General features: G+C 40.7%; 1 protein-coding gene across 2 annotated transcripts in view; it reads right to left on the bottom strand.

Annotated features, from left to right (window-relative positions):
• Nucleotides 1-26,906, bottom strand: part of LOC144495926 (arf-GAP with SH3 domain, ANK repeat and PH domain-containing protein 1-like) — a 274,726-nt gene that overhangs the window by 96,510 nt on the left and 151,310 nt on the right. For both annotated transcript variants that reach the window (XM_078216746.1, XM_078216747.1), the window contains exons 12-13: nucleotides 18,006-18,106; nucleotides 11,792-11,861 (exon numbers count right to left, since the gene is read on the bottom strand). In XM_078216746.1, the coding sequence (XP_078072872.1) occupies nucleotides 11,792-11,861; nucleotides 18,006-18,106 (171 nt within the window). The remainder of the gene's footprint in view (nucleotides 1-11,791; nucleotides 11,862-18,005; nucleotides 18,107-26,906) is intronic.

Genomic DNA, 26,906 nt, shown 5'->3' with positions numbered 1-26,906 from the left:
GCCAATGGTGGAGCAAAAAAAAAGGGATATGCAAGAGGTCAGGATTCGATGGAGGCAGAGATCTTGGAGAGATGTAGGGCAAGAAGAGGTTGCAAAAATAGAAAGGGAAAAGCCATTGCAAAAAGGATAAAAATTTTGAAACTGAGCCACTGTTTAACTTGGGGTCAATAGAGGTGAGTGGGAAATCTGACTGGGACTTGCTGCAAGGTAGAATATAGGCAGCTGATTTTTGAATAAGCTCAGGTTTGTAATGTGTGTACGATGGAAAGCCAGCCACAGAACATCAAAATTGTCAAATCTAGAGATAATAAACACATGGATGAGGGTTCAACAGGGGTTAAATTGAGGCTGGGATGGAGACACAATGATTTGGTTTGATTTATTGTCACATGTATTAGTATACGGTGAAAAGTATTGTTTCTTGTGCGCTATACAGACAAAGCATACCATTCATAGAGAAGGTAAGGAGAGGGTGCAGAATGTAGTATTACAGTCATTGCTAGGGTGTAGAGAAAGATCAACTTAATATAAAGTAGGTCCATTGAAAATACTGATGGCAGCAGGGAAGAAGCTGCTCGAGTGGGTTGGTACATGACCTCAGACTTTTGTATCTTTTTCCCGACGGAAGAAGGTGGATGAGAATATGCCCAGGGTGCGTGGGGTCCTTTTCCAAGGCCGCGGGAAGTGTAGATAGAGTCAATGGATGGGAGGCTGGTTTGTGTGATAAACTGGGTTTCATTCACAACCCTTTGTAGTTTCTTGTGGTCTTGAACAGAGCAGGGACCATACCAAGCCAATGCTTTCTATGGTGCATCTGGTGAGAGTCATAGCGGATATGCCGAATTTCCTTAGCCTCCTGAGAAAGTAGAGGTGTTGGTGAGCTTTCTTAACCATAGCATCAGCTTAGAGGGACCAGGACAGGTTGTTGGTTATCTGTACACCTAGAAACCTGAAGCTCGCAACCATTTCCACTTCATCCCCGTTAATGTAGATGGGGCATGTTCTCCACCAGAGACCCGGATTCAATTTCAGCCTTGGGTGACTGTGTGGAGTTTGCAAATTCTTCCCGTGACTCCATGTTTCCTCTGGGTTCCACTGTTACTTCCAAAGTCCAAAGATGTGCAGGTTAGGTGGATTGGCCATGCTAAATTGTCCCTTAATGTCCAAAGATGTGATGGCTAGGTGGATTAGCTATGGTAAATGTGTGGGGTTATGGGGATAGAGCTGGGTGGGGCGGGGTGGGTGGGACTGGTAAGATGCTCTTCAGAGAGTCGATGCTGGCTCGTTAGGCCAAATGGCTTCCTTCTGCACCGTAGGGATTTTATGGTTAATATATTGCTTTTACAGCTACTGTTGCCCACTTAGTTAAAGTCAAGATGACATCTAGGCAGAGTTATTATTCATCAATTGACAGATCTGCAATAATAAGCAACTGGCATGCTTTTTGAACATGTCAAGCAAGTCTAAGCTACAGTTCACAGAACATAAGACGTTTCATATGATTCACTGCTGTTGGTTTAAGTAAATGCAGTACTCCAATTATGCTGTGATATTAGTAAATTTCACAAGAAATACTCTGCAGTTCTTTTCCAGGTTATTCAGTAGTTGTGTTTTTTGACATACCTTTGGGTCTCTTATTGTGGGATAATTTTGAAGCTTCTTCACTTAAACTTGATACTCAGATGAGATGGAGATTTATTAAAATGTTACTAAAATTTCCTAAAAGAACCTATTATAATAAATGTAATAGTAGAGCATTTAGAAATACATACCATAATCAAGCAGAGTCAGCACGGTTTCATGAAGGGGAAATCATGCCTGACTATTTATTCAAATTCTCTAAGGTGGCAACAAACAGGATAGATAAAGGGGAACCAATAGATGTAAAACATTTGATAAGGTACTACACAAAATGCCACTTAATAAAAGCCTATGATGCTGGGGGTAGTATCTTAGCATGACTAGAGGATTGGATAGCTAATGTAAGACAGAGTTGGGATAAGAGGTGCAATTTTAGGATGGCAACCTTTAACTAGTGGAGTGACACAGGGATCGGTGCGAGGGCCACAATTCTTTACAATATATATTCATGACTTTGACAAGGGAAGTGAATGCATTATTACCAATTTTGCAGATAACACAAAAAGAGCTGGAAAGGCAAGTGGTGAGGAAGACAGAGGGATATGGACAGGTTACGTGTGGATAAAAACTTGACTGTTGGATTATAACTTAGGAAAATGTGAAGTTATGAACTTTGGTAGAAAGAATAAAAGAACTGAATATTATTTAAATGGAGAAATACTGCAGAAAGTTGCAGCACAGAAAGTTGGAGGTCCTCATGCATAATTCACAAAAAGCTAGCATACAAATGGAACATTGGTCTTTATTTCAAAGGGAATAGGAGCAAGTGTCTTGCTAAAACTATACAAGACACTAATTAGACCCACACCTGGAATACTGTGAACAGTTATGGTCCTTTGATCTAAGCAAATATATACTGGCATTGATGGCAGTTCAGAGAAGGTTCACGAGGTTGATCCTGGATATGGAGGGATTTCCTTATGAGGAGAGGTTGAGCCTGTACTCATTGGAATTTAGAAGAACGAGATGCAACCTTATTGAGACACAAAGGTTCTCAGGAGGGGTTTGATAGGATAGATGCTGAGAGGTTATTTCACCTTGTGGGAGAGTCTAGGACCAGAGGGCATAATCTCAGAGTAAGCGGTCACCCATTTAAGACAGAGATGAAGGAGGAATTTCTCCTCTCAGAGGATAGTGAATCTGTGGAATTCTTTACCACAAAGGGCTGTAGAGCCTGGGTCATTAAGTATGTTCAAGGCTGAGATAGACAGATTTTTGATCAGTAAGGGAATCAAGGATTATGGTGATAAGCCATGAAAATTGAATTGAAGATATGTCAGATCAGTCATGGTCTCATTGAATAGCAGGGCAGTCTCAATGGTGCATCCATATAATGCTGAACGAGCTATTCATTCCGCGCATGCATAAACACCTAAAATCAGAACTTCTAAATAACAGAAATCAGTACTGCAAAATCATTCATTTGCTTTGAGCATCCCAATTGTTTATTTTGCATTACCCCATCATTCCATATTAGTTCATCTTACAGACAGGAGTTCCATTGACTCAGCTTCCCGGCTCTGCTTTGTGATTATTGATCAGGATGAGACCTGCCCCTGATGTATTGAATTCATCCTGGAAGTGGTGCAGTACACCTTTCTGTGCTGGTGTACTTCTGGGTCAATATACAATTTCAATGGCTTTGCTGGTTGCCCGAGCATGCAGATAGTTGATCTGAATGATTTACAAAACTGCTTACAGTGAGGAGGGCATTACCCACTGTCCATTAATTTGTCGAGTGCAAAAAAAAATAAGAATATTGTTAACAAGTTCCTGTGAATGATGTTTTAAGTGTGGTAGCATGAATGTTTCATCAATAGATTTGATATTAAAGGTGTTGTGAAAGGCTTGTGAAGCTGGAGAAGTTTTGGAACTCTAGTGAAAAGTTACTCTTAAAATTCTAACTTGGCAGTTCTTGCCAAAGATGCTGACTGACCTATTGATTGATGTAAAATAAAATGCTGAAATAAAGGATTTGATGTGATTGGTACCACTTTGGGAACCCTGAATGGTTTAGTATGATAGTTTCAATTAAATGAGATTGTAAAAATCTTGTGGAATTAAGACAGATTTTGGGTGGGATTAGCTTCAGAGAAGGATATTATAGACGACCAGTGGAAACTGTTGTACTTTGCTATCTTTATTAATGATCATGAAAAATATATTAGGGAAATGATCCACAATTTTGTAGATGATACAAAAATTGGCGCACCTTCGCTGTGGTTTCAAGGCTTGTCTTTTTTCAGTAAATAGTGTCACAACACCTGGTTAAAGTTCAACAGGTTTATTTGGTAGCACGAGCTTTTGGAGCGTTGCCCTTTAACCTGGTGTTGTGAGACTACTTACTGTGCCTATCCCAGTCCAACGCCGGCAACTCCACATCATGTCTTTTTTCAGACAGACCCTAATTGAAATAAAACTGCAAAAGCAAAGTGATCGTTCCACTTTCTTAAGAAACCAGGACTGAAACTGAGATTGGAAACCAAAACTTCCGGGATGACTGAAACTGGTTGTAAATGAAAAGGAAACAGAGCTCAGTTGATGTTGGCTACTCCAAATCATGCAGTAAAGGCAGGCTGAAGATGAGGAGGGTAAATCTACAACCTGGGAACAGGCAAACACACAATTTCCGCTGTTACTTGAAATTGACATTGGCGGATCTACACTATCCAGATCATCGTGAAGAGGTGATTCTGGAGACATGTGCCATTTTTGGTGAAGACCACATGCTACTGTCAGCTGGAGATTTGGCTGAATTCTAGAAGAGGAGGAGCTGAAATTGTTAATGAGGAAGACTGAATTTATGACTGAGACTGATGACATGTATACTGAGTGAACTATTGAATCAAATTGTAAGATCCATCTTAGTTGTATCTGACATTTAAGTGCAATTTATAGTTTATAATTGACAGCAATTTGCCTAATAATTCATGTTTAAATTATATTGATTCTGGCTTTTAGACTATAGGCAGTTACCCAAGAGAGTATTTGCTGCTTGCTTTGTTTGACTCTTACTTTTTTTTTTGTTTGAAGTTTGGAATCTTATCACTTCGTTCGTTCCGTTAAAATAAACTGAGATTTCAGATTTCTTCTTCAAAAAAAAGTTATTGGCCGCAACCATAACAAAATTGGCAGCTCTTTGCAGGCTTTCAAATCCACAGATGGATAACAGTGCTGGGATTTGCTAAAGTTTTGACTAACAGGATTTCACAGTGAATTTTACAGAATCTTTGGAAAGCAGAATGTTGAGCCTTTTCTTGAGAGGGAAAATTTATCTCAGTCATAGCAACAATCAACAACTGTGAGGTTAACAGTAGGGACTGAAAAAGCAGAAATCATTGATGCAATAGCACAGCATTCGGAATAAGACATCAAGCTTCCTTGATTGAAGCCCAGCAAGAAAACCCTGGTTTGCAGGAATTGCCTCAGATGGCGCATTCTGAAGAAGAATAAAAAAGGGTCCCTGAATGTTAGTACCTAAAGAAAAGAGGACTTGGAGACCTCCTCGGAGGCCAACAAATAAGGAGTGAACAATAATCCATCAAATTGTTGTCCTTCCTGGTTACCTCAGGAAAATATTAGGAACTGTGCATGAGATTTTGATGACAGGTCATTTAGGAATAAAGAAACCAGGACTGAAACTGAAATTGGAAACCAAAACTTCCAGGGTGACTGAAATTGGTTGCAACCATATAAAAAGGACAGAGTTATCAGAGCTCAGCTAATGTTGACTACAAATCATGCAGTACAGGCAGGCTGAAAATGGTGAGGCTAAATCCAGACACTGAGAATAGGCAAACACACAGTTTCTGCGGCTGTTACTTGAAATTGACATTGGTGGACGGACATGAATGTTTCATCAATAGGTTTGATACTAAAGGTGTTGCAAAAGGCTTATGATGCTTGAGACATTTTGGAACGCTAATGAAAAGTTACTCTAATGAAGCAAACTTCAAATAAGTTTGAAGTTTTGAAATAAACTTCAAAACTTCAAACTTATTGGCCAGCGTTGCATGGAGAAGTGGCTGAATTCTGCAAGAAATGTCACACATGTCAACAGCCCCAGCTGTCAATTAAACCAGTTACACTGATACCAATATATGTTTTTGAAGAAACATATAGTACAATTTTGGTGGATTGTGTGGGGGCCTGCACAAAGCCAAAAAAGGCATCAATATCTTTTAACTATCATGGATTTGTCTATCGCATTACCAGAAGTATTTCCCTCAAGAAAAATTACTGTAAAAGATTAATTATGGGTTAGTTAGGTCAGGAGGTTCTGTTTGATCAGGGATCAAATTTCATGCTATGAATATTCTAGGATGCAAATATAAGAGCTTGTACCTTAGAGGTAAAGTAGATTAAATCATCTGCATACAACCCACAATCTCAGGGGCATTGGAAAGATGCCATCAAACCTCAACAAATTATACTTGGAGCTTATTGCTTTGAATATCTTAGGACTGGAATAAAGGAATTTCATTTACCAATAGAAATGCACCTAATGAGGATTTCAGTCCCTTTGAGTTAGTTTATGGACACAAAGGAAGAGAATCACTTAAATTAATTCAAGAGAAAATTATGACCGAGGAAGAAGAAATTACTCTATTAAAAATATGTGTCCAAGTTTCGAGAAAGACTGCCAACTGCATGTGCAGTAGCTTGGAAACATATTCAGGTTTCCCAATAAATAATTAAATAAACCAGGCGGATAAGACAGCAGCACACTGTTAGTGGAAAATTTGATTCAAGTAGCCACTGCATAGTAGCAGCATGAAACAGCTTCTCAAATTTGAGAAACTTGTGCCTTTCCACAGCAATTTGTTTAAACTAGCATTTTTCAGGTCCCTTGGTCCATTTACCAGTTTGCATGACACACAGCGAACATATCCATTGTTGAATCATAGAATCCCTACAGTACAGGAGGCCACTCAGCCCATCAGTCCTGCACCGACAACAATCCTACCTTATCCCCATAACCCCACATATTTACCATGCTAATCCCCCCCGAAACTAGGGCCAACGTAGCATGGCTAATCAACCTAGCCTGCACATTACTGTCCCACAGGATAGGTTTGATTTGCTCTTATATTGCATCAGGTTTGCAAAGTGACCAAATGGCCAGGGTCCTACTTACACAATTACTGATAAGACAAATCTTATAGCATATGGAACTTTACAATTCCAATGCGTATATTGACCAGTGAAGGTTGGCTTGTGGTAAACACTAGTGGAAAACCTATTAGCAGATTTCTCAATTAGTACATCAAGGATAGGGAATCCATTAGACAGTTCCATCTCAAAAATAAATTTGAGTGTGGGATGGAACGTATTAATATGTGCAAGGAAATCCTTTAGTTGTTCATAACAGGTAGAGTACAGACTATACTCAACCAATCCATGCTTGCAAGACCCAAAACAAAACTTTTACTGTTAGGGGCATGTTGCTGAAGCTTTTTGTCTTGCACTCATGAGGACAGACACAAGAAGGGAGTAACAATTTGTACTGCATGAGAAAGGGGTGCTGATTGGTTGGCAAGTCAACTCTGATTGGTACAGGAGTTGCCATTTACAGCAGGCAGGAAATAGAGCCCCTTTTGTTTAATTAAAAAGACACAATGCCTGTACTTATGCCCTTTGCCGGCAGAGGACAGGTCCTGATGTATGAACACATATAACTTTTAGCAAGCATAAATGAACCATATTGCCATGGAGAATGTACCAGGGAGTGCAACGGCTTCACCAGAGTGCTGCTGCCTTGATTTATAGTCATGTTTCTCCTCTTCTCTCACCCCACTTAGCAATCTAGATTGACTACCCACTGCTGGGGCCATGGCCTTCTTTCCCCAACTCACGGATCTTCCATGTGACAAGCTTTGCTGGTCCATTTCTGCTTAGCTGAGATCAAACATCCTGGCTAAAAATTTGCAGTATTGTTGAGTGAAAAATTCGCAGGCAGTGACAATAAATCCAGATTTGCCGCTGACCAGAGGCACAATATCTTCTCCATTGCACCCAACAAAACTATTTTGAAACAGATTGGGGGCAAAGTCAGGTATTTAGAGTTATGTCACAGATCAGTCATTATTGCAGGGAATGGCAGAGAAGGCTTGTGCCTCTAAATAGCTTACTACTGTTCATATGTTCCTTGCCTCTGCTGACAGTTATTGAACATTAACAGAAAAATAAATGACTTTATTTATACAGTACACTGATTCAGAGCCTCAGGTCCGCGGCAAATCTAGATTTATTGCCACTGCCTGTGAATTTTTCACTCAACAATACTACACATTTTTAGTCAGGATGTTTGATCCCAGCTGAGCAGAAATGGACCAGCAAACCTTGTCACATGGAAGACCCGTGAGTTGGGCAAAGAAGGCCATGGCCCCATTTTACAACAGATGTTCCATATTCAGTTAAGTTTTTAAAGGTCTCAAGTCTTTCAATGAATGAATGAAGTTGGATGAATGGGTGAGTGAGAATGTTTGAATGGATAAATGGGTGAGTAGTCGAGTAGTTTGCGGAGGGGGTGGGTCAGTTGTTCAATTATGTTAGATTAGGTATTATACTGTGTAACATTTGCAACAGGTTTATTTGGTAGCACTAGCTTTTGGAGCCTCGAGCTCCTTCTTCAGGTGAGTGAGGACTTGTATTCACAAACAGGGCATATAAAGACACAAACTCAATGTACAAGATAATGGTTGGAATGCGAGTCTTTACAGGTAATCAAGTCTTAAAGGTACAATGTGAGTGGAGAGAAGGATAAGCACAGGTTAAAGAGATGTGTATTGTTTCCAGCCAGGACAGTTAGAGAGATTTTGCAGTTAGGCAAGTCGTGGGGGTTACAGATAGTGTGACATGAATCCAAGATCCCAGTTGAGGCCTTCCTCACGTGTGGGGAACTTGGCTATCAGTTTCTGCTCAGCGATTCTGCGTTGTGTCTCGTTAACACACATGATAACCATGCAGATGCTACGACAACGAATGAATGAACACCACTCGACAATCACCAGGCAGGAGTGTTCCCTTTCAGTTGGGGAACACTTCAGCAGTCACGGTATTCAGCCTCTGATCTTCGAGTAAGTGTTCTCCAAGACGGCCTTCATGACACACAACGCAGAATTGCTGAGCAGAAACTGATAGCCAAGTTCCACACACAAGGACGGGCTCAACCGGGATCTTAGGTTCATGTCACACTATCTGTAACCCCCACGACTTGCCTGGGCTTGCAAAATCTCACTAACTGTCCTGGCTGGAGACAATGCACATCTCTTTAACCTGTGCTTGGCCCTCTCTCCACTCACATTGTCTGTACCTTTAAGACTTGATTACCTGTAAAGACTCGCATTCCAACCATTACCTTGTAAATTGAGTTTGTATCTTTATATGCCCTGTTTGTGAACACAAGTCCTCACTCACCTGAAGGAGCTTGAGGCTCCGAAAGCTAATGCTGCCAAATAAACCTGTTGGACTTTAACCTGGTGTTGTGAGACCTCTTACTGTGCTTACCCCAGTCCAACGCTGGCATCTCCACATCATAACATTTGCAAGCCATGTATACAAGTAACTCCCATGTATCTGGCCTAAGCCTCTGACTCTGAGTTCAGTATTGGAGACATTCGAGGGTCCTGAATCAGAAGTTTAAACTTCCCAGGCAATTTCAGTGCATGTGTGCACGTCAGGATATCTGTAGGTCCTGAAGTGCGTCTCCCAACTTGTATCCCATCTCTGACAATCTGGAAGACTTGGGCTATTATGTTGAAAATACCAAGATATTTAAAGCCTAGTTTTTTTCCCCAAATAATATTTAGTGATGGCGCATGAAGGAGAAGAAGACTACCAGCATTTCTCCCTCAATTATTTTTGCCAGGAAAGATTAACTGGTAATTTTCCCACAGGACATGTTGTGAACTTTTCTTACCCTTTGCATTTGGTGGCCAAAGAGATAACCTGCAAGGCGAAAGGGGGAGGAGTTCACAGATGAAATTAAGAACATGCAGAAATATGTTGAAAAGGTGATCAAAGGCTTGAAAATTGCATCAAAAAGTGTGTAAAAATTTTCCCGGTCCTTGTGGGAAATAACACTTTAGAATAAAATATCTCTCTACAGCACAACTGATGTTATTGGGTAAAACTGGAGCCTAAGTCATGACAAACTCATGTCACACTGTCATACATCCATGCTGATACCAGTTCAGAGTTTTTTTTCCACTGCACTTCAATTTTTATTGAAACATGTTGAGTAGCTCTATATATAGATTATATGCTTATTTAAACAGTGACTGCTGATAACATCATTGGGTTTAAAGAAGATGGCAACTCTGACAAACTAACGTACAGAGAGGTTATAGTGAATTATATTATTGCATCTGTAATAATATCAGTTCATTATGTTCCTTAGGTTTAGTTAAAAATTTTGAAATTGTCAATACTTTTTTTAAAAACTAAAAAAGCTGAAAGATATGCATAGAATGCAAAGACAATTTAATCTTTTGAATAGGAAAAGGCACAGTATCAACTCAATGGGCAGTGTATACTATGGGCCTAAGCCCACCAGGAGTTGGGTTGAGATTGTTTAAACCAATTTCAATATGATATTTGAGGAAGAAAATTTAATTCTATTAAACTATGCTGGATCCAAACACAAGTTCTAGAAGAAGATCTAAAATAAATAACCATATTAATTTTGCAGTAGATAACTGCCAGGATTCTCTACACTTCAAATTACAAAGTTGGAGTGAATGAAATTCGAGGTTGTGATGAGTCACATATAATGCAAATAAAAAGATCAAATGTCACATGCTGGGAACAGAATTAAAGCTAGTGGTAAAAGAAAGATCTGGGCTTTAGTACATACTCGCTAAAGATGTCATGAAAACATATCCAATGCAAACACAGTTCTAGATTATATTCACAGAATGACTCACGATAAAACAAAGCATACCACGTTATCCTTTTACAAGACCTTGGGTAAGCCTCAGTTAAGAAACTGTCCAGTTTTGGTCTCCTCATATGGTCTGGGGAATATTGAGATTCTGGAAATGGTGCATAGGAGGACGCAAGATAAATTTCCAGCTTAAAACATCTCTTAGTTACCCAATAGGTTCCAAGAGCTAGGTCTGCATATTATAGAGACCCAGGGTGATTTTGCTAATGTATATGAAACAATGAAGGCATTAAATTGTGGATACAGTGACCAATTAATTTAAGCTCAATAGGTGAGGGAGGACTGGGGATCATGTTTACAACTTAAGCATGGGTAGGACTACATTAGATGTTTGGCAGTTCTTAGTTTCCCAGACAATAATGAACCTGTGAAAAAGGTCGCTGCTTTGTACAGTGAATGCAGATCCATTGTATTCCTTCAAGGGAGAGCTGAATTCGTTTCTAACTGAGTTGGAGATCACCTCATACAAGAAGTAGGTATCTTCTAATATAAATTAGGGTCGATGTGATCTCCTGGACTCATCCAGATTGCCAAGAGACCTCCAGATGTCTTCCTGAATTGGCCTTTTTTTTGCCTCTCCCTGGAAAGTACATGCCTCCAGGCATATGGGGATTATCTGCATTATTTATGGGCAGGCTGGATATGCCAGGGAATCATTTCCTAGTTGTTATTTTCATATATTATATGGTGGGACTGACTTATTAATTTTCTTCCTACTTTTTTCTCTAGTGATAGTGATTGCTTTGAGTTTCTTCCTGTCTTTTATCCCTTGATAATGTATTATTATTGGGATGCTTTTAGTATCTTCTACCATGACAGATGCAAAATGCTTGTTATGAGGGAGAAGGAACTAGAGATTTACGATGATAGATTTAGATGATAAAAGACGGGAAGAGGTGCAAATGCAGCATTGACATCGGCATGAACTAGTGGAATGAATGTTTCTCAGTGGTTTATCCAATATAATCCTATTGCCATCACAGAATTAACATTCCTTTTTGATGAAGAAAACTCATTTATTAGCTTATAATTCTGCTACACAATTTGCATAATAATGTCTTGTTCACTTTGATAGTCACAATTTCACAAATTGCTCAAATCAATACGCGATACTGCAAATGCTTATGTTAACTACCTCCTTAATATTTGATTGAAAACTCTATTTCCTTTTGCTCTATAAAAAGACAAACAGACATTACTCACAGTTGCATGTGATATTGTCAAGTAGCCATTCTTGACTGTGCATTTTCTTCTCTGCCAGACCTTTCGAAGACTACAATAAAAGAAATCCAAATAATCACTTCATGTAATATAAAATTAATAGAAGAACCATACTGTTATTTATCTTCATATATACCATTAATATTCACACAGATGCACCTTTATTCATATTTTGCATCTGCACAAACTGAAGTAAAAAGCAGCAGAGATCTGACACAAGGCCAGTAAACTAAGTAGTGTGGTCAGCATCTAGAAAAAGAAATATTAATGTTTCAGACAGGGATTTTTCATCAGAATGAACTGTTTCTACCTGAAATATCATTTCCTTTGCTGACAGATTTTCTGGGCATTTCTATCACTTAATATTTGGAGGAAGGTGGTGGCATTGTGACACTGTCACTGGACCAGTAATCCAGAGACCCACAGTAGTACTCTGGGGACCCAAAGTCAAATCCCACCACAGCAGATAGTGGAATTTGTATACAATAAAAATCTGGAACCAAAAGTCTAATGGCAACCATGCAATCATTGTCAATTGGGTTAGGGTTAGGAACCCATCTGGTTCACTAATATTGTTTACGGAAGGAAATCTGCCATGCTTACCTGGTTTGGCCTACATGTGACTCCAGATCTACAACAATGCGCTGATTCTTAAATACCCTCTGAAATGGCCTGCCAAACAACTCATCTGCATCAAACTGCTAAAAAACCTGAATGGAATGAAACCAGACAGACTATCCCGCATCGACCTAGGCACTGGAAATGACAATGGCAAACTCAGCCCTAGCAACTCTGCAAAGTCCTCCTTACTAAAACCTGGGGGCTTGTGCCAAAATTGGGAGAGCTGCCTCACCGACTAGTGAAGCAATAATATAGTCATACTCATATCATCATATGTGACAGATAATGCCCCAGACCCCACCATCACTATCCCTGGATATGTCCTGTCCCATTGGCAGGACAGACCCAGTAGAGGTGGCTGTACAGCGGTATACAATTCCCCTGGAAGCCCTCAACATTGATTCCGGACCCCATGAAGTCTCATGGCATCACTTCAATCATGGGCAAGGAAACCTCCTGCTGATTAACACATACTACCATCCTCAGCTAATGAATTAGTACTCCTCCATATTGAATACTACTTTGAGGAAGCACTAAGGCTGGCAAGGCACAAAATATACTCTGGGTGAAGAAGTTTAACATCCATCACTACAGACTAAGCTGGCCAAGTCCAAAAGGACATAGTTGCTGGACCAGGTCTGTAGTATGTGTCGAGGGAACCGATGAGGGAAAAACCTGAACGGAATTTGATCTCATCCTCACCAACCTGCCTGCCACTGATGCATCTGTCCATAGTATTGGTAGGAGTGACCACCGCACAGTCCCTGTGGCGACGAATACCCGTCTTCACCTGGGGAATAACATCCATTGTGTTGTGCGGCATTGCCACCATTCTAAATGGGATCATTTTAAAACAGATCTAGCAACTCAAGACTGGGCATCCATGAGGCGCCGTGGGCCATCAACAGCAGCAGAACTGTAACCACAATCTGTAACAACGAACAGATCAGATCTAAGATCTGTCGCATTTAGTCGTTAATGGTGGTAAACAATTAAACAATTCACTCAAAGAGAAGGTTAGGCTCCACAAATATCCTCAATGTTTTCGCATCAATGCAAAAGATAAGGCTGAAACATCCGCAACAATCTTCAGCCAGAATTACCGAGGGGATGATCCATTTCGGCCTCCTCCGGAGGTCAATTACCGATGCTAGTCTTCAGCCAATTCGATTCACTCCATGTAAAATCAAGAAATGGCTGGAGACACTAGATACTGCAATGTCTACAGGTCCTGATATTCCAACAATAGTAATAAAGACTTGTGTTCCAGAACTTGCTGTGGCCCTAGCCAAGCTGTTCCAATAAAGCTACGACACTTGAATCTTCCCAACTTGTGGACAATTGCCCAAGTACACTCTGTACACCAAAAGCAGGACAATCCAACCTGGCCATTTACCATGTCACCAGTTAACTCTCGATCATAGTAAAGTGATGGAAAGGGTAATCAACAGTGCTATCAAGCAACAGTTGCTTGGCAATAACCTGCTCACTGATGTGAAATTTGGGTTCAACCGGGGTCACTTAGTTCACGTCCTCATTACAGCCTTGGTTCAAAAATGGACAAAAGAACTGAACATTAGAGGTGAGGTCAAGGCAGCATTCGACTCAGTGTGGCATCAAGAATCGGGGAAAAATTCTCCACTGGTTAAAATCAAACCTGGCACAAAGGAAGATTGGTATAATTAGTGACGGTCAATCATCTCAATTCTAGGACATCATTGCAGGAGTTCCTTAGGATAGCATCCAAGGCCCAACTACCTCCAGCTGCTTCATCAATGACCTTTTCATCAGAAGGGGGCGTGTTTGCTGATGATGGCACAATTTTCAGCACCATTTGCAACTCCTCAGATACAGAAACAGTCCATGTCCAAATGCAGCAAAACCTGGACAATATCCAGGTTTGGGCCGACAAATGGCAAGTAACAAATTGCACCACACAAGTGACAGGCAATGACCACCTCCAACAAGAAAGAATCCAACCATCGCCCCACAACATTCAATGGCGTTAACATCACTGAATCCACCACTATCAACATCCTGGATGCTACCATTGACCAGAAACTGTAGCCATACAATTGCTATGGCTACAAGTCAGAGACGAGGAAAACTGCAGCAAGTAACTCATCTCCTGACTCTCCAAAGCTTGTCTACCATCTACAAGGCAACAAGTCAGGAGTGTGATGGGATACTCTCCACCTGCCTGGATGAGTGCAGCTCCAACAACATTCTTTACTTTCCTTTCTTCATTTCCATTCCCTGCAGTAAACCTTATAACTGCACATCTTTTGAACTGCGCCATTAAATACATAACACCTCTCCCTATCCTTTCTGCCAAAATGCATTATCTCATAACTCTCTATATTAAATTCTGTCTGTCTAGTCTGTTGGAAACCTTGCAACAATATTAAGGTTTTTAATATTGTTACTTTAATATTGTTCTGATAGCGTTTGTTAGGAAATTAAATATAATTATTTAAATATATGTTTATGCTAATATGTATGTAATTATAAAGTAATGAATATCACATGATTCAGTTCTATAGAAGATAGAACATTACAGCACAGTACAGGCCCTTTGGCCCTCGATGTTGCGCCGACCTGTGAAACCAATCTAAAGTCCATCTAACCTACACTATTCCAATACCATCCATATGTTTATCCAAAGACCATTTAAATGTCCTTAATGTTGGCGAGTCCACTACTGTTGCAGACAGGGCATTCCACGCCCTTACTACTCTCTGAGTAAAGAACCTACCTCTGACATCTGTCCTATATCTATCACCCCTCAATTTAAAGCTATGTCCCCTCATGCTAGCCATCACCATCCGAGGAAAAAGGCTCTCACTGTCTACCCTATCTAATTCTCTGATCATCTTGTACGTCTCTATTAAGTCACCTCTTAACCTTCTTCTCTCTAACGAAAACAGCCTCAAATCCCTCAGCCTTTCCTCATAAGACCATCCCACCATACCAGGCAACATCCTGATAAATCTCCTCTGCACCCTTTCCAATGCTTCCACATCCTTCCTATAATGCGGCGACCAGAACTGTACGCAAAACTCCAAGTGCGGCCGCACCACAGTTTTGTACAGCTGCAACATGACTTCATGGCTCCGAAACTCAATCCCTCTACCAATAAAAGCTAACACACCATACACCTTCTTAACAACCCTATCAACCTGGGTGCCAACTTTCAGGGATCTATGCATATGGACACCCAGATCCCTCTGTTCATCCACACTACCAAGTATCTTACCATTAGCCCAGTACTCTGTATTCCTGTTACTCCTTCCAAAGTGAATCACCTCACACTTTTCCGCATTAAACTCCATTTGCCGCCTCTCAGCCCAGCTCTGCAGCTTATCTATGTCCCTCTGTAACCTGCAACATCCTTCCGCACTGTCCACAACTCCATTGACTTTAGTGTCATCCGCAAATTTACTAACCCATCCTTCTACGCCCTCATCCAGGTCATTTATAACAATGACAAACAGCAGTGGCCCCAAAACAGATCCTTGCGGTACACCACTAGTAACTGAACTCCAGGGTGAACATTTCCCATCAACCACCACCCTCTGTCTTCTTACAACGAGCCAATTTCTGATCCAAACCGCTAAATCACCCTCAATCCCATGCCTCCGTGTTTTCTGCAATAGCTTACCATGGGGAACCTTATCAAACGCTTTACTGAAATCCATATACACCACATCAACTGCTTTACCCTCATCCACCTCTTTGGTCACCTTCTCAAAGAACTCAATAAGGTTTGAGAGGCACGACCTACCCTTCACAAAACCGTGTTGACTATCCCTAATCAAATTATTCCTTTCTAGATTATTATAAATCCTATCTCTTATAATCCTTTCCAAAACCTTGCCCACAACAGAAGTCAGGCTCACTGGTCCATAATTACCAGGGTTGTCTCTACTCCCCTTCTTGAACAAGGGGACAACATTTGCTATCCTCCAGTCTTCTGGCGCCATTCCTGTAGACAATGACGACATAAAGATCAGAGCCAAAGGCTCTGCAATCTCCTCCCTAGCCTCCCAGAGAATCCTAGGATAAAACCCATCCGACCCAGGGGACTTATCTATTTTCACATTTCCAGAATTGCTAACACCTCCTCCTATGAACCTCAATCCCGTCTAGTCCAATAGCCTGTATCTGAGTATTCTCCTCGACAACATTGTCTTTTTCCTGTGTGAATACTGACAAAAAATATTCATTTAGCGCCTCTCTTCCACAGTTACTATGTGTAAGCTAAAGCAGCGCCAAGTCTCCATTAAAGTTCTGTATTCAACCTCTATGCCTGTCCTTCAGCTTTGTTTATATTAATCTAGAAAGTAATAACACAAGCATCACTCCGTACCAAATGGAGGAGAACCTACATTGCCTCCTTTCAGGAAGGCACAACAAATTAAATGCCAATCAGGCACGTGATTCCCCAGGAACAAAGATCCCAGAGGGTGGAAATCCCAGCCACCCCACCTGAGGGCTGCCAGCCGATTAGAGGCTGGCAACTGTGCATGACTCGGCAGCACCACCACGGGAGGGCAACAGCTGCCTCCAATGTACCCAGCCGAAGCCAAGGATTGCCAATGTATCCCAGCCACAGGCTAGTGGTGGCTGCTGCAGGAGATGGGAAGGAGGTTCAGCAAAAAGGCAGGAAGATGGTTCTCAGCAGGAAATTCCTTCCTGATGCTGGTTCCCTTGATTAGGCACCAAGTACCTGCGAGTGAGGGTCTCTTCTCAGAAGCCTGCAAACAACCCAAAAGGGTTTGCTTTTAGGGCTTCCCTCATGGAGAATCCATCATGATGAATGATAGCGGGAAGACCTTCTACAAGTCGTCTTGTCCTGAACTTGAGTGGGACTGAACTAAGCAGGATCGCCACATGTCACCCTCCCATCTGATTAAATGGCCCCCCGCCACCAAATCCACCTCAGGGGTGGGCATCAAATAAATTCCACCCAATGCTCTGGACAGTCTGGTATAATTACAAAATAAATGGAATTATGTTGAAGTGTAACTATTGTTATTTTCCTTACTTTTCAGTCCATAGCTTTTCTTAGCTATAAGGCTAGCCTTAAGACTTGATCCCAGGATAATGTCAAAAGGAGGTGGTAATGTTCATTATGACTCATCTTATTTTCTAAATATTTCTTTCTATCTTCTACTCTCTTGCAGACCACGTGGAGGAAATCAGATGAAAACGCAGTCTTAGCACAGCTCACTGGGGTTACTTTATGGGTTATCACTGCATTGCTCAAGTAAGCTATTTTTTTCAAAAGCAAAAGTCAAGAAACAATTTTAAAAATATGTTTAAATAACCTGGAATCTCTCACTTCAAAGTTTTGACTCCAATAGCTTGTCAAATAATTTACAATTATTTTTGCAAAACATTACTTGCATTTTTTGTAACTTAAAAAGTTCAGCTTTAAGGTTGGAAACTTGAACAGAATTAGATGGGTTCAGATGCTCTAGTGAAATCCATGCATCAGATTGGAGTAGATGAACGTGAATAGATGAGCCATTAATTTGGAACATTAGTTTATTGAACATAGAAAAATACATACCCATCACTTTTTTTCATGAGATATCCCTTCTTCTCGCTGCCATATTCCTTATTGCCTTGAAGCTGGTGCATACTGTATCCCGATTGTCTACTTTGAGAATCCTAAGAGAAACCAATAGGTTAGAATGCTGAATATCTCACACAATGGAAAAGCAAACACAAACAGTAAATGAGGTCTTAATGAATTGAGTACAAACGTGCAGAACTGAAGATGATGCAAGATGCAGCAAAAAATACAAGACAAGAGAAGTTCCATGGCTATTCCATCCACCAGCTAACTTGAAGGTTGGTCTTAAGTTATCATTCATGTGTATTAACTGTTTAGTTTTCCCAACATTTAATTGTAACAGAAATATAGCAATGCTTTTAATTATTGATTTATATACTCTATTAATGTAAGCTGACAATCAATGGTGATGAGAAGACTATAATCAACATAGAAAACCTTGGAACAAAGAAGCACACCAATAAGGGTTTAACCAATAGCAAAAAGAATTGTTCAAATCCAATGTACAAATCACACACAGCATGGAATGACTCAAACACTAGTCCAGATATTTGTGCACAAATCTAGGTCCTCAACATTGGGCAGGTCAAGTCCGTTTTGCTATTCACAAGTCTTCAATCAAATGTAAACAGAGCCTGGTGTTGTAGAATTTGGAACAAAGGACTCATAAAAATAGAAGCAATTTGTACTATTGAGTCTAAACGGAGGTTATAACTGATCTTATTGTATCACTTCCATTTGCCTAAGAATTTTAATTAAGATTTAGTTTATTTACATTGCTCCCAAATATCATCATGGCACTTTAGTGTGACAGAACATTTGATAATTATTGTTTATTTCTTTACTAGTTACACTCTGAGCGCCCGCTGCTATCATACCCAAATAGTGATTTCATTGATTTTTGGGTAAAAATTGCTGGGCATATTAGAGAAGCAATGATTTGAGATTGGTGAACGACAAAATAGTTTTGCTATACAACTAAAATGAAACAGATAAAATAACCTGCATGCAAATGTGAATTAAAACTGGAACTTACTCTCCTAGACTTTGATCAGGGAAGGCAAAAGCATTTGTAAGAGGAAAAAAGTGCAAGTGTAAAAGGAAGCATATTTTTACAGAATGAAACATTTTCAATGTGCTAGAGTTTTAAAAAAACTAGCAGGCAGGTAAATTAATGGTTCTATTTGAGACTATTTAAATAACATTGCATTTTCAACTTCTCAATAGTCTTCAACTTTATATACCTGCTGTATATAGCTGAGGTACCAGTTGGCGATGTATCTCATGCTGGTTAAACACCTAGGACGAGATCTAGTGGCCCCATTTGTCGTGGGCACAAATCCCGTTATGGCTGCTATATCTCAGGGGATGGCCAAAACAGGATTTGCGCCGGAGATCTCGGTTTGAGATCATCCCTGCCCGTGATGTAATCAGGGGCACGAACCTGATTTGCATCATTTCAATTACATTTTATTATTAAACAACTTTACACCGTTGCATCCGGCCATGTTGCGCACCCCCCCCACCCCACCCCCAGCAGCACGACATCACGCCGCCACGATTTACTATTGGTTTTGGAAAACGATAATCAGTCATGATGACTATGCCGGGAGCGCAGAGGTCCTGGAAGCCCCAGGGGTTGAGGGCCAAGGCAGGACATGGCCCCCTGGGATAGCGGGGCTGTGGCTGTGAAGGGGAGAGTGGCCCGGGGGGGCCCCCACTGCAGTGATTGCTCTGATGATTGTGGAAGTGGTCCTCCGTGTCCATGTGGGGTTTGGGGGAACTTCTTTGAAATGCAGATCATGACACACTTTAAAGGTGGTGCCCCCTCCGCCCGATCTCCATGGAGCTTGCCTTGCCAGGTTTATCAGGTCCCGTCCCACCTGTGTGACAGTATTAACCACTCTCCCAGATTTCTAAGTGTCAGAAAATTTGGTCCGAAAACTGGGCTGCGTCTCTGGTGAGAAATACATGTTGCCATTTTTTGGGAAAATTTCACCCATTATACCACTTACTATATGAAAGTTAACAGGAAATAGGCCATTTTATTTTTTAATGTTACATAGCATACATGATTAAACATTATGTAGAATAATTATTTCAGAAGACGAATTTCAGCATACAAACATGACCATTAGTCACCTATACAAGGCGAACTAGTAACATTGTACCTAACTTTAAATGCACATTTGAAGGCTGATGAAAACTACTAGGGTAAGAAATTTCAATTTATTGTAAAATGTAACATTTTTGTTTTTAAAAAAGGGGACCACACAACAACTAAACAAGTCCTGCATTGATACCAGCTCCATCTGCGATATACATATATGATATATTGATATACACATTTATGTCATGCAGCCTCCTCTCATCCTTTTTTTAAATCTAATCCCATCAACATATCCTTCTATTCCTTTCTCCTTCACATTTTTATCCAGTTTCTCCCTTAAATATATCAATTCCATATATATCAATTCTACATCAAGTTAAAAATCACAAAATTTGTTCGCATGATTGGGAGCCACAAATCTGAATTGTAAGAACTCAACAGAAGGACAGCAGTGGTGCATTTTAAGTACGTTGCTGATTGCAAAATATTGTGATTGAATAAATGGCATATCACTGGTCCACAAGCTTATTTCTCGGTCTTCCTCTTAGAATCATCATTTTGTTCAAATCTCTCCTTCGTTTTCTCTCAATTTATCAGGTATATTTGAACCGTGCTCAATTAAAGTTAAAAATATCTTGAAGAAAAAGAATACAAATGATTACCATATTTTACCTAAAAGAAATCCCCTCAATTTTTTTTCCAGACTCTGTTTCAGTTCCCTCCTGACCTACTTCATGACAGGCCTTAACCATTTGTAAACTGAATATAGTCTTCTGTGCCACTATCACAAACCTCCCCCCAGTTTCCTTGTTAACATGCTCCTCACTTACTCTCTGTTACACATTCAAGTCTAACTATAGACATATAGGTCACTTCACACACAGAGGGGTGGTAATTCCAAATCCAATTTCGCCAACCAATTGGATGGTTTATTTGAAAGTTCCTTTGTGGAAAAAGCAAGAAATTGCACCTTGATCTTGGTCTCATTCCTGGTGCTTCCGTTACTAATCTTAAGAAGCTTGCATTGTCAGTTTGAAAAGAAGCATCATTTAGGTAATTTATCAGCGCTGCAACAAATATGAGCGACAGGGAAAAAGGACGTTGAAAAGTTACATGGCTGGCTCAGTTCTTGGTGCAAAAGTAAAAGTGCATCCTTCTTGAGATGGAGTTTTCTTTTGGTGGTTTGATGGAGCTGGAAGATAAATACTACAATCTAAGATTGCCCCTTAGAGTCCTGGGATGTGATGTGTAGCGTAGGATGGAGAGTGGCGGTGGCAAGAAATGGATCAAGGGAAAGATGCTTTAGGACCAGGACAGGAATTAGAGGGTAATAAAGGGCCCTTATATAATAACATTAAAAATCAAGTCTAATCTTGAGGTCATTAAGAAATTCATCAGCATGCTCTGAAAGTTGCAATGTTAACAGTAACTTTTGCCACTATTCTCCACAGACATTTGGTGATCAGTAGTCAACAAGGGGCAGGCAAAATAGCCCAAAGGCTGGTGGAGTCATCTCACAAATACTGAAGGAAATGGGCATTTCAGTACTCCAGTGGCAATGCATCATAGAAACAGAGGGGGCCTACAAACAAAGTGGACTTCAGGAGTAGAACCCATCCTACTTTGGCAAAAATGGTGGGGAAATACACACTTGCGCACACACACGATTTCTACAAACCTTGAGATGAGTACAATGAAACTGCTATACCAGAATGTCTGTTGTTCTCTGGAAAATGCACTGCTGGAGTGCCACCCTGTGGTAAATGCTAACGACTGCAGTTGGACAGGAGTAGCATTGAATAAGGTAACAACACAGTTCGCGCACCAGATTAGAACGTTGAAATCACTAATTTTTCATTTGCAACTATTTGATCTTGTGATACTGCACAGGGAGTCATGGGGTCAAGGACAAAAGAAACGGTGTTTGGAGGGCACACATTGAATAATTAGACTTAGCCAGGGAGCAGATTCATAGAATGGAATCCCTACAGTGCAGAAGGAGGCCATTCGGCCCATCAAGTCTGTACCGATCACAATCCCCTCCAGGCCCTATTCCAGTAACCCCACATATTTACCCTGCTAATCCCTCTGACATTAGGGTCAATTTAGCATGGCCAATCAACCTAACCCGCACATCTTTGGAGTATGGGAGGAAACCGGAGCACCCGGAGGAAACCCACGCAGACACAGGGAGAACGTGCAAACTCCACACAGACAGTGACCTGAGGCTGGAATTGAACCCGGGTCCCTGGCGCTGTGATGCAGTGCTAATCACTGTGCCACCCACAGTTGCAGAAGAGACAGTGGTAGCATGGAGATAGTGAGTGGGATCAGGAATAGCGGACGAAGAATGAGGGAAAAGATGACTGGAGCACCCAGGATTGGAGAAATAAAATGGGTGCAGGAAGTGAGAAATAAGGAGGGCGAGAGGCTGGAGGAGCAAAGGCAATGAAACTACCTCAGCTGAATGGGGATGGTTGAGGTTTACTTTCCTCCAGACAATCCTTGATGAGTATATCTGTTGGGTAGCTAGCTCTATGACCTTGGGTTGGTTACAGCTTGGATAATGGACAAGTATGTTCAGTTGCAGATTGAGGTATGTCAACTGAGATTTATTATGCATGATGGGGTGGGATATCAATTTATACGAAGACTGCATTTAAACAAGAGCAAGGTTGACTGATTGAAGCCAACATCTTTGACCGAAAGGATTGGGAGAAGCCTTTTCTAAAAATCATCTTTGAGTATCCTGATAACAATAACAATTACCTGTTTCCACAGATGCTGCCCAAGTTGCGGAGTATTTTCAGCATTATTTGTTTTTATTTCAGATTTTCAGCATCCATAACATTTTGCTTTATATGGACAAAATTGAGTTCTCATAATTTGCACCAGCCTCAAAGCAATTTTTATTTGATATTTTTTTGAGGATTTGTGAATGAATACTTTAATCTTGTGTATTAATAAAGTCTTGTTTGAATATCTGGAATTTAACTTCAGTGAATCATTATTTTGATTTTCCTTCATAAATTATCATATCGCAGAGGAATAAAGAAATATTCTCATTTTCATGGAAACAAATGCATAATTTTAATCAAATTCTATTGGGGCGATTTTGCAAAAATAATTCTAAGTGCTGAAGGAGCGTAAAAGCGGGAAAGAGTCATGCGCATTTTTTCGGTGAGAGAAAAAAATCAAACCTAATCAAAGTTAGAAAAATAAATGAGGCAAAGTGTGATTCTCGCCAGGGGGACTATGTACAAGAGTACAGAGTGCACTGGGAGATTGTCACTTCCCCCAGACATCGGTGCACACCCCCCCCGCCAACTCTGCCAAGTGCTGCCCCTGTTTAGCACCTCCTCGACCCCCGACTGATATCGTTGCCCCAGCAATTGCCAATTGCAGAGGCCCCATGAGGTGCCTCCCCTTCAAGTTGCATCCCTTCCCATTGGCCCTGCCCAGTGCCTACTGGGCACTGCCAGGGTGCCATGCTGGCAGTGCCAGGTTGACACTGCCACCCCTGCCCCCAACCACCCAGCCACAGGGGCTCAATGGCCTCCAGTCCCACCAGTGAGACTATCACGTCTGGTCCCCGTTGGTGGGGACAAGTGAGTCTGGAAAATTATATCCCGGGCTCGTTAATAATATTTAAATGAGCATTTAAATATTAAAATCAGCCTCGCGCATGGGAAGGGCAAGAGGCTGATTACATAAGAAAATTACATGCAAATTTAAAAAGAGATAATTCAAGTCTCTGGGTCTGTTAATATTTAATTATTTTAAAAAGCCAAGTCACCTTGCCATTGTAATTTGAACAGCTCTTTAAAAACTGCATTTCAGTTGTGGTAGTGCTACAGAAAGGTAGTTTATAAAGACAAAAACTACCCCAAGGAGGAATGTCTTTTTCATGACTGGTTCCAAACCTGAGCTGGGAACCAGCCCCCATTTTGGATCATAATCCAAAAAGAATAAGGATGCTAATTATTTTACTTCTGGACTACTTCATTGGCAGAGACCAGTCTCTGCTCTGGCAGTGATCCTTGCAGTATCCCATCAGGTCTTGAGTTGATGAGGGATCAGGGGTCTGTTTTCTCAACACCTAAGAATCCCAAAACACAGATCAACAAAAAAGAGAAGAAAATCCGTCCATGACCTTGTCCATCCCAAGATCTGTAACTTTTGCCAGCCTCATGACCTTCCAAGAAACCTGTACTCATCCAATTCTGGCCTCTTGAGCATCTCCAATATTAATTTGGCTAGCTCTTAGCTCTCAAACTCCCTTCCTATATCTTTCTGCCTCTCTGTCTCACTTTGAGGGTGTTTAAGACTCTCCTTAAAACCTACCTCTTTAATCAAACTATTGGCCATCTGACCTCATCTTTTCACTCATCTCTTATTGGCTTGGTGTCATATTTTGTTTTATAATTCTGTGAAGCATTTGGGGTGCTTTATTACGTTAAAGACACAACATAAATATAAGCTACTGTTTGATATTTCTTGGAAAATCCTAAACACACTAAAAGAACACATTTTTACTGCAAGTGCAAAATGGCACATTTAAACTTGTCATACCAGCAGATTTTCTAAACTTGCATTTCTGGAAAGCATATGTTGCAAGAAATACAAAGGCAAAAACAGAAAATTTTTGAAGTAGAATGCAGTTAATTTACCCAGCCTCTAATTAACAGCATCTCTCTTTCTTCTGCTAAAACTATGAAAGGTGACTGCTCTTACAACAAGAGGGTTACTCAATGCTCATGACAAAGGGGTGCTCAATATGAAGGACTCCTGAAGGGGAATGTATGGTAGTATTGAGAGAGAAGGGACTAGTCCTAAGGTGCAGAGAATCCCATGAAATGTGGAAAGATCCTGGACTGTTTATTGTCGCATTACTGTACTGGTGCAGTGAGACCTGATTACAAAAGTTTCAGAACTTTTCCAAAAACATTGCTGGTCATGTCCTAGTGACAGTCTTTAATTTTTTAATTATATCCTTTGTCATCCCAGCTGGCTTCCTTCCAAGTTCCTGGCATGAGCCAGAAAGTGTTAAAATGGTTAATTTCAGTCTTTGGCCATCAGCCCGCCTGCTTGCATGTTCCTGATGTGGACCGAAAACAGCAAAATTCTTAATGATATCTTTTGCCAGTCAGGCAACTTACCCCAAGTTTCCAGTTGCGAGTTGGCAATTGTTAAAATTTCTAAATGCAATGCTCAGTCAATAACAGACCTCCTGTCCGAGGATGGTAATTAATGGGAGAGGGGCATCATACGAAAGGGATACAGAAATCCTCCACGTATATTTTTAAGAATATTTCAGCAGGGAGCATAATAGGAAATGAGCTGACAATTAGAAAGTTGCTGGGAAGTTATGCACAAGACAGCTGATGTTGAAGCTAGAATTTCAACACCATTCCCTTACAACGTTTGCATATATCTGACCAATAACAGTAGTATCACTGGACCAGCGAATCAGAACTACAGAACCAGGACCAGAAAACAGAATCAATGACAAGGGATGAATGAGAAAAAAGTACAATTAATATCCTCAGAAACAGGGGATTTTAGCATTAGAGAAGGCGTACCAATCAACAAATTGTTAAAAAAGTTTTCCTGCAAACATGCTCCTGCACGTTTGAATCACTCTTGCTGCATTTTAAACTAAGATAATCTACAAGGATACGACAATAGTTTTTGATGCATAAATTAACATCTAAGCAGAACATCTGGGATAGGTAGATATACATATGCACAAATCTCCCTGTACAATTTATTTCAGAAGTTAACAGGCTCCAATATCCTTAAGTGATGTGTATTTCATAGGAAAAAGCTTTGGGCAGGATTTTGGCCCCTATTTGAGGGTGGAAACTTAGGTGAGCAGGCATGTTGGTTCCCTCCAACAGTCCTGATTCCTAGCCATTCCACGGACATTAGCTTAAAGCTAATTAAGTCGCTGATCATATGCTGATTGAAATTTTACAGTCAGCCTGCAGCCTAAGAAGCATGGTTGATGCCTGGAGGTGACCTTCCAATGACAGACCTGGGGACAATACTCCAGAATCGCTGAGGTCACACCTCACATCCCCTTCTCACAACTGCCTCACCTACCTGGCCACAGTTGCAGTCTTAGGCCCCTTCAATGGTGGGCCAGCAGCCGTGGCCATTTTTAATATGTAAAAAGCAGTGAGGGCATTTCAAGACAGAGCTGTTCTTTCTCCCCCTTGCCAGCAACATGACGCTGCAGCTTCTTCAGCGCTGGAGGCCCTCCAGCTTCGAGGGCCTCCCCATCATCCTTAACTGGACGGCGAACGATCATCTGGTCACTAAAAACCAGTAAAATTGTTGTTGGTTTACTGCTACTGAGACCTGTATTTGATCTTGACATTAGGACCCTGACCCAAAATGGAAAATCCTGTCCGTGTTTTAAAGAAGACCACAAAGATGTTTTTGGATTGTTCTGGAAACAGCTTAAGTATACAAATTTCACAGTTAGAGTATTGACATAGTTACAGATGGTTGATCCAAACTATACGAGATGTCTTTCTGAGGACACTAAACAATATCTATAATATTCAAACATTTAAAACACTGAACATAATGAATAAACAAAGGTCTTCCTCATCTTCATATATTGCCCATCACCAAAAGTATTTTCAAAGTTATAGCTAACTCAGTACATGACAGTCTAAATCTCTGCATGTTGATGGCATTGTTAAAGAGGGGAAAGCCAAACAAGGTAGGGGTGATTTCCAGACTCTGCCACAACAGCTTAGTATGATACGCTATTG

The sequence above is a fragment of the Mustelus asterias genome, chromosome 7 (genome assembly GCF_964213995.1).
Source record: "Mustelus asterias chromosome 7, sMusAst1.hap1.1, whole genome shotgun sequence".
Classification (NCBI taxonomy): Eukaryota; Metazoa; Chordata; class Chondrichthyes; order Carcharhiniformes; family Triakidae; genus Mustelus; species Mustelus asterias.
Note: the sequence above shows the minus strand (reverse complement) of the source record. Positions and strands in the feature narration are given on the sequence as shown.